At 42.5% G+C, this 8,619-nt stretch overlaps 1 protein-coding gene across 1 annotated transcript; it reads right to left on the reverse strand.

Annotated features, from left to right (window-relative positions):
- Positions 1-1,077: 1,077 nt before the first annotated feature.
- On the reverse strand, positions 1,078-4,201 carry LOC139927950 (uncharacterized). The gene is made up of 2 exons (XM_071920264.2): positions 3,188-4,201; positions 1,078-1,524 (listed from the first exon to the last, which is right to left on the reverse strand). Exons 1-2 carry the CDS (start codon positions 4,015-4,017, stop codon positions 1,257-1,259), a joined length of 1,098 nt encoding a protein of 365 aa, XP_071776365.2. The 5' UTR covers positions 4,018-4,201; the 3' UTR covers positions 1,078-1,256.
- Positions 4,202-8,619: the final 4,418 nt, after the last annotated feature.

Genomic DNA, 8,619 nt, shown 5'->3' on the forward strand with positions numbered 1-8,619 from the left:
TCCTGCTTACATCATTAGGATTAGATAGAAAGAGCAGAGGAGAGAAAAGAAAAGAAGAGTGGGCAGCAGGTTGAAGGAGAGGATAATAGATTTGGAGGTAAACAGAAGTCTTGTATAATACAGTGAAGACACATTTTAGCAACACAGGGAATAAATATACACACACACACACACACACACACACACACACACACAGTACAAAACACGTAACATTCAGTCATTGGTCTTTTTTTTAAAGTGCTGAAAGCTGCCGGAGCAAGTTAAAATAAATCTGTAATATTAGAAACAACAGCCAGCTATTGTCAGGTTTATGTAATCTCATGTAACAAAAGACTCTGGGGGGAGGTGAGACCGTCTAAAACTACAGTCCAGGGCCCCAAAATGGCTCACAGGCCTTATTTTGAGTCTCGCATGACAGTAACATTATGCTCTGAGGAGTTTAGTTCCCCAAGGTGAGGCTAGATTCATATTTCAGTCCACGGCATTAAAAGTGTAATGTTTAATTTCTGTGTGATGATGTTTATCTACAGTCTGTAGTCCAGTGAAGTGGATTATGACTTGATTCACTTTGCCATAAAACAGACTTTGACCTGTGATAACATTATAAACCTGCTGTTTTTATATCCTCAGATGTCATCTCTACTCTTCACTGGTATCAAATTACCTGGCACAAGTCATGTGATTGGCATTAAGTAACTTGATATTAAATGATAAGCATTATAAGTTGACCAGGAGTAGTGTTCTGTATTTTTTTGTATCTCTGGGTGATTATTTAAAAGTTTTGACACAAGTTATGAAGTTATGAAGTAGATTAAAGTCCATCGCTTCTCAGTTTCCAAGCATCTTTCCCAGGTCAGGTGTTTCCCAGTGACTTGTTGATCCAGCGTGTCTCCATGTGCTAAACTTGATCAGCTGGGATAGAACGACACAGACTCCAGATCAGCAAGTTCATCTCTGCTTCTTGCACAACAGCCTGGAATGAAACCCATTTCATTTTTTTGGGGGGTCTGAACTCTAACCCTAACCCTGCCAGAGCGGTAAAGCAACTGTGGCTCATAACAGGATTCAGATTTCAGATTCAAACTTCCCAAAACAGGTTAGACAGTTTGGGTTTTTCCAGAGTAAAAGTGGAAGCAGCCGATCGGATTTTGCAGAAGAGAGACAAGAGTTCAGGTGTGATCAGGTCATTTTGTGAGTGTGTTATGAACAGGTGATATACTGTGTGTGTGTGTGTGTGTGTGTGTACCTACGCTCAGTCAGTCCTGGACGTTTTTGAAGGTGAGGAGGAAGATGACGATGCCGGTGAGCAGCACCATCATCATCACCACAGACGTGAGGAGGAAGGCTCGACACGCCGGCCGGCCCGTCAGCCTGAACAGCGCCCCCCCCACGCCCCCCGCCTGCGCCCCGCTCCCTCCTGGAGCCCCTGCAGGCGGGCTGGGAAGCCCCACGTCCAGAGAGTGGCTGACCGACCTCAAAGAGGTCAGCGACCTTTGACCCCACTGTCGGTGACCATCAGAGGACCTTTAGGAGAAAGAAAGAAAGAAATAATGTTATTGACAGTGAATTTATTCTGTATACTTAATCTATGAAACCCTGAAAGTGACGACATCATCATCTCCAATTTGCTTGATTTGTTTTCTTCATTTACAATGATTATAAAACAAAAAGAAAACTAAAGGGGCTTATTCATAAAACTTACCAGCAGGTTTAACGCGTCTCATTCATAAATGTGAAATACCAGTTTGTCATTAGTGTTAACGTTTTCCCCGTATTTCCACCCCTTTCGATCATTTACATTGTGAAAGCGATTCATAAAAGCACACTGCAAAAAATACCAGCTGCTCTAATCAGAAGGTATGTTGTAGAAATTAATGTTAACTAATGAAAATAAATTTAAAAACAAAACTCAATCAAATTGTGTCCCAGGGCATTAATTATCATTAGAAGCGTTAAAATGTTAAATAAATGACACACTGGCTTTGAAATTAGTAATTACCGCTCTGATTGCGGTTATAAAAGCCAGTTTCCATCTGATATGATTCAGTTTATCATGGCCAGCACTGCAGCAGTATAGTGCATGAGGAGGAGGGTGACATGTCTAGGTGGATAAGATGTTGAATATGTAAAGCTTCATTAACATGTTGGTTGTGATTGGCTGTCTCCCAGCCCACAGCTGGAGATAACACAGCGGTAATGTGGCTCTGTCATGGTATTCACAGCTGTGGTAAATTTATCAATTAGGTCAATTTACCGGTCGCAGATGTCGCGGCCCGCTATTCTGTTACGGCAGAGTTTTATGAATGAACCCCTAAATGTTTTGACCCATAGACAAACAATTTCACTGCCAGTTTGAGATTTTTGACAAGGTCACTGGAAGGAGTGTTTAAGTTTCCAGCCACATTACAAATTGTGTAGGACAGTTCTGATCCTAGCCAGAATATGAGGATTAAGAGTTCAGTATTAATACGCATGTAACCCTTGATCAAGATCTGCGACTGAGTAATGATATTCTGTTCTAGTCAAGCTTGGTAGCAACATACTACAATAAACCAGACCTTTGACTGCAGGTTGCTGTAAAACTAAACCTCTTCATGAGATCAAACTATTTGTCTGCCATAAGGGACACTGACATAAAACTATAAAGGGATACTATGACTTTGAATTGTAGTTGGTTTCCTTCCGAGAAGCGCTGTTGGACAATTTTATTGTGACAACATAGACTTCACATTCAATTTAACTAATTCAATTCAGCTTTTAACTAAAAGTTTTAACTGAAACTATATTTATTTGGAAAACATCCTGAGCCATAGGAAAAAATCTAAAATAATATTAGATTAAATGACTAACGTAAAAAAGCTTCCCCTCACAATATCACATCTGATGAAGAAAAAATAACCATCAAATGAGACGGCTTGTCCATCACAATTTCACAAGATCTGCATCCAAATTACATTATTTGCACTTGGTAATGACATAAGTTAAATGACAAATTGCCAGTGTTAGATTGATGTCTCTCAGAAATAAGCATAATTCTGCACAGTCAGACTTTGTTGTCATTGAACTTTTATTTATCAGATCCTATCGTGGTTGTATTGAATCCTGAACCTCGTATCGCGTATCAAATCGTATCGTGAGATAAAAAGATTGTCCCATCCTTTCTAATCAGAATCAGAAACAACCTGACCTTTTGACCTGCAGCTTCCCTTTATTGCGGACGAAGCGGATGCTGTAGACCCTCTGCATGGCGGCTGGCAGGTAGGACAGCACGTCCGAGTCCGTGGTCAGCTTGGGCAGCCCCAGGGCGGGCAGCGGGGTGAGGCCGCGGCACAGCGGGCACTGGATGGCGTTGGGCTGGGCCGACTTGACGTTGATGCGCGCCAGGCACTCCAGGCAGAACGTGTGCTTACACTGAAGCATCTTGGGACAGCGGAAGACGTTGTTGAACTGGCTGAAGCAGATGGCGCACTCCAGATCTGGGCAGGGCTCCTCTGAGCACTGGGCCGGGGACTGGCAGAGGTCTGGGGACGGGACGACTACCGACACCTGGGAGGGGGGTGTGGACGGGGCGGAGGGGGGGGCGGGGTACGGGTTTCCGCCCACGCCTGGCTGATGGGCGGGTACTAGAGTTGGAGTCGGTGCTCGAGCTGGAACTGAGACGGGAGCTGGGTTGGGCTGCGGACTGGATCTGGGGCTGAGGCTGAAGCCTGGATCTGAGGCCGGGGGGGGCGAAGCGGAGTGGTAGGGGTTCAGGTTCGATGCTTGTGCTGGGATTTGATCTCCGTCTTGGGCTGGAGAGGCTTGATAGGGACGCAGGTTACGGTTCAGAGCTGCGTACGAACTGTGACCCGTCTGGATGACTGGATGAGAGGGTAGGGTTGCTGACAGAGATGGATTATGGGTATCTACATCAGGGTTAGGGGCTGTATAGAGGGGTGGGCTTGGTAAGGAGCCAGGAGGGGCGCCCTCATGTGGCGAGAGACGAGAGTTCAGGTTCGGATTTCCGTAGGGATTCATCACCAGAGGAGAGCAGAGACGGATTGACTTGTAGAAAGATGGAGGAGTGATTTAGTGATAGAAGGTAGAGAGTAAAGCTGGAAGGAGTAGATAGAGACAGGAGAAAGGAGCGGATCGATGGATGGATGTTGTGCCTTTAGCTGTCAGTAGGGGCAGCAGGGAGCAGTGGCACCAGAGTCATGGGTGGATGGAGGGACGATGAAGAGGTGATGAAGATGCTCCTCTTATGGCTTCAGTCCCCAGCACTCAGAAGCCCTTTCCAAGGCTCAGAGTCTACAGAGGGAAAATGTTATCAATACATGGAAAAGGAGCTGGATTAACTAGACTTAAAGGCTAAATACTAATATTTAAAGTCCAATTGGCTTGATTCAAAGTGCCTTACAGTTCCATGTGTGTAAAAATTTTAAGTATGGTTGGCCCCAATTAGAAATTCACGACTCGATTGGCAGTATTGCCGCCTTGCTCGAACCAGTGACCTCTACAGGGAAGGTTGTAGGTGCCCAATGACCAACGCAGGGCCACCATTATCAAGTCTTATCATGCCAATTACTTATTAAACAAGGGAAAACCTACACTAGAAACAGATAGTTCACATCACTCCTATAATCTTGCACAGTGCATTTTGTCAACTCCGACAGCCCGCTCCCAAAGCCAGAAACCAAGCACTGATGCCGAGGTCCAGAAATGTCAGAAAGTAGGAAATTATGACATCCTATCAGGAAAAATGCAACGTAACGGCCCTTCAAGTTGGAATTACAAGTGGGAAATCCGATGTGCAGTTTAGCCGACGTCAACATGGCGGCATACAGTGTAAGCATTACTTTTAACATGTTTATAATCCTCAAAATATACTCAAGTTTGATTTTCCGCACTGCATGACCTTAAATCTATCCAAACACCTGTGTGGTAAAAAGATTAAACATAAAAAATTGAAATGTAAAGATGCTCTTACTTACAGTTGCTAACGTTCTGTGCTAACTAGCTACCTAATGTTGCCAAACAGAGATAAGATTAGCTGTTGCATGAGAAAGATTTCACGTTGGGCAAAGAAAATCTCGCGGGCGTCCATGTTTCGTCCGTGGTTTTTCTGAACACACAGATTGTAATCACGATCTACCAGCTGGGAATTTCCGATTTATAAAACGCAGCATGAGAACCAAGACTTAGCTGCGACTTCACTTCAACTTTCTGAACCTGCTCCATTGATAATTAACAGGAGACTGACTTTCTGGACTCATGTTTGAGCTTTTACACCAAAATGGTAAATGTAGTGTTTAGTATTGTAAACAGTTCTGTACAGGACATTGTCCCATCTCACTACATACTGTTATTGTCCAGAGTCAGTCTTCTATTCAGTGTCAATGGAGCCACTGCAGAAAGCTTTACCACCCAACATCAGACAGTTTGTATCACTGGGGAGGGAGACACTCCGACTATTCATATCAATCATTACTAAACTCAAGAAATCAGAATCAGCTTTATTGGCCAAGTATGTACACATACAAGGAATTTGACTCCGGTTTTTCGTTGCTCTCAATATCCTTACACAGAATAGATATACAGCTAAAAACAAGGACAACAAGATGAACAGAGGTAAACCTAAACATTTACATTTAACTACTATGTACAAATATCCTTTGTAAGCAAAGGACAATAGTGCAATGGTGCAGAGTGCAAAGATGCTGGAATAAATATGGAAATTGGAATAAATATGGAAATTGTGGTAAAGACAAAGAAACGGTGGTAAAGACAATTCCATTTCCCCCCCTTTAAATTTCCAACAATTTGTTGGACAAAATCAAAGTATTTCAATAAGATAAACAGTTTCAGGTACACAAAAAATTAAGTTATGTAAAGGTAGTCACATATTCCTCTATCAAGGAGAACCAAAATGCAGCATGATAACAAAAAAACAAAAGGTCAACTAAATGAGTACATTACACCAACTGTAGGCATCCATGGAGGAAATATCTTTTGCTAGTTGCTTTTAAAAAACCTTTACTCACCAGCCAGGTAATGGAGAACAGCAGCCAAGTCTAATGTGTTACTTCTCTATACAAAACTGTTTTCTGCATTGTATTTCCTCTGGCTTGTGTAAGTACAGGTGAAACTTGACCAGGGTCTGACTGAATGAACATTGTACCACGCTGCAGTCATGTTCCAGCTTAGCTAGCGTCAACAGGACATAAATTTGCATTGTCCATTCTATGTACAAAGGGAAATGATAATACGGTATGCAAAACAAATGGCCTCCAACTGTATTCTGTCTGTAATCCGCTGAAAAACATCCAGCAGGGAAACACCTTAAAGCTCTCGGTATTTAGATAGAAACGATATATTCAGGAAGACCTTCTCTACTGCACTGGAAACCTTTATTATCTTATTTACCATGCGTGTCCTGTGTGTTTTGCTCCCACAGTTTGCCACGTCAGTTGTATTACAGTGTCTTGGTTATAGGCCTACAGTATATAACATGCCAATATGGCACCATAAGTAAAATGAAAATGAGCGCCTGGCTCCGCAGGGCGCACACACACCCTGCCAATGTCAACAGCTCGGCCATCAATCAATACCTGTCCAATTCTTCAACTTAGATACCAGTTTTATTAAAACACTTTTCTATATTTGTCTTTGTTGAATAAAAGGACAACCAGTATTGATCAATTCCACAATAAATATGTAATCAATCTGCATAATATCAGAGGTGGACGACACTGACTGGACCAGATCTCATTTTTAAATCTGCCCCAGATGTCAGTTTAACCAAACTTCCAACCAACAAGGTCTTGGTCAGGCAAAATGTATTTATCCATGCTAGGAACAAGAAGGATGTGCATACTTCTACTCTTCTACACAACTCATAAAAAAACAGCAATGCAGAGTGCTGGGCTGCATTTCAATTCAATTCATCCAGTCGTTCACTTCCATCCTAGTTCCCTCACTCGCTCCACTCCACATATCCAATAAAACAGCGTTTCCCTACTTTTTTCTGATCACCTAAAGGGAACATTTCAACTGTAAGATCCCATGCAAAGTGTGTGTGTGTGTGTGTGTGTTCTTTGCATACGTTTAAAAAAAAAAAAAAGATATTTGCACATAAAGGTTCCTCTGTGCTGTAAAGTCTTAGGCCTCCTGTCCTCATGCAAAACACACCTGAGCAAATTTACCTGCTGAGCCTCACTGACAGGACAGCTGATCTCCTGTCAGCTGTGCATCCAGCAGCTCTTAGTTTCCTCATCCGTTTACCTCCAGACAGGCCTACTGGATGTGTAGAAGGGACAGGAGGAGAAAAGAAAATGCGATAGATAGTTTACCGTGTTTTAGACTCAAAACGCACCCGCTAAGGTCTTCATCAAAAGTGCACTGCACACCTTGGGCCTCCTGTACAAAATGTTCTGACTGTATCCTCGATTTCAATGTGCAATCATGTCATAGAAACACTGGATTTGGTTCTAAGCACAAAATCGACACAGCTTCCTTTTACTTATTTTTGTCCTTTGTGCCTGAAGAGCCACATATCCACATCAGGGCCAACTGAGGCCAACCAGGGCCGAGGCCAGCTTTAAATACAAAGACTGTTTGTGAGGGTCAGTGACAAATAAGGTTTTGAAAAAAGAGGAATAAACTTCTGACCATGTCCTTTGTGTGCATAAATCTGATTTCTTTTATATGTTTTTCCTACATAAACATCCTCCAAGTTGATTAAAATAGATTTCATCAGCAAGGCAGCCTATGGCTTTGCAAAGCAGTCTTTGTTTTAACCCCAATACGTAGTCTATATTTTCTCACGTGAAGGGACCGCCACGCCAAACTATTAAAAATCTGGCAATATAATTTATTGTCACAGAAAAATACTTGGTAGAAGACGATCTCAGATATATTACGAATCAATAAGACTAGCTCTTCAATTCGGCATACATCCAATATACCAAGCAGCACTTACTTAAAAGACATTTAAACTTTTAGAAGTGATACTCCTGTCATTCCCACACACTTCTTCCACCAAAGCACATCGTGATGCGTAGTAGCGAGGAGTGTAAACCAATTCTAAAAAAATAGTTTTTATTGGCACAGAGTGCTGCTTTTGTGGAACATCTTCATGCCGAATACACCAGAAGACCCTAACGATTCGTAAGTGTCTAAATAATGTTCTACCACATATGTACATTTGCCGTTGAACAAGACAACATTAAAACTGCCACATTTTCCTATGAAGTTTGGCGTTGCTTTTACCTTTCTAGTCAGCACTCCTCTCTCATCCCACACTGGATCATCGTCGCATCAGGTCCGTTTCTCCCGAACCTCCGACTAAAACTGCCCGAGTGTTTTTTTTTTTTTTTTTTGGCTTTCTTTCAACTTCTCTCTTCTCTCCTCTCTCTTTTGCGGTAGTGACTCGGCATTTGAATAGCTGAATAAAACGAGGAAACGGGCTAGTCAAATCACCTGTTGGCCTCATCGATGGTTACCTGTGTAAGCTTCAGGTTGGCACACCTGAGGAGAGTTGATGCTGATTGACGCAGCCTACAGCCTCTTTTATCTGAACAACTGCTTGTCAACCTTCACTACGAAACCAAACCCCTTAATTTTATCCCTGAAATGTCC

Source organism: Centroberyx gerrardi, chromosome 8 (genome assembly GCF_048128805.1).
Source record: "Centroberyx gerrardi isolate f3 chromosome 8, fCenGer3.hap1.cur.20231027, whole genome shotgun sequence".
Classification (NCBI taxonomy): Eukaryota; Metazoa; Chordata; class Actinopteri; order Beryciformes; family Berycidae; genus Centroberyx; species Centroberyx gerrardi.

What these genes read in the sequence shown, in the direction of transcription:
- LOC139927950 (XM_071920264.2), bottom strand. Translation starts at nt 4,017, where the DNA reads ATGAATCCCTACGGAAATCCGAACCTGAACTCTCGTCTCTCGCCACAT. An exon ending in GGGAAGCTGCAGGTCAAAAG is followed by an intron (nt 1,525 to 3,187) that starts GTCAGGTTGTTT and finishes TTTCTCCTAAAG; the next exon opens with GTCCTCTGATGGTCACCGAC.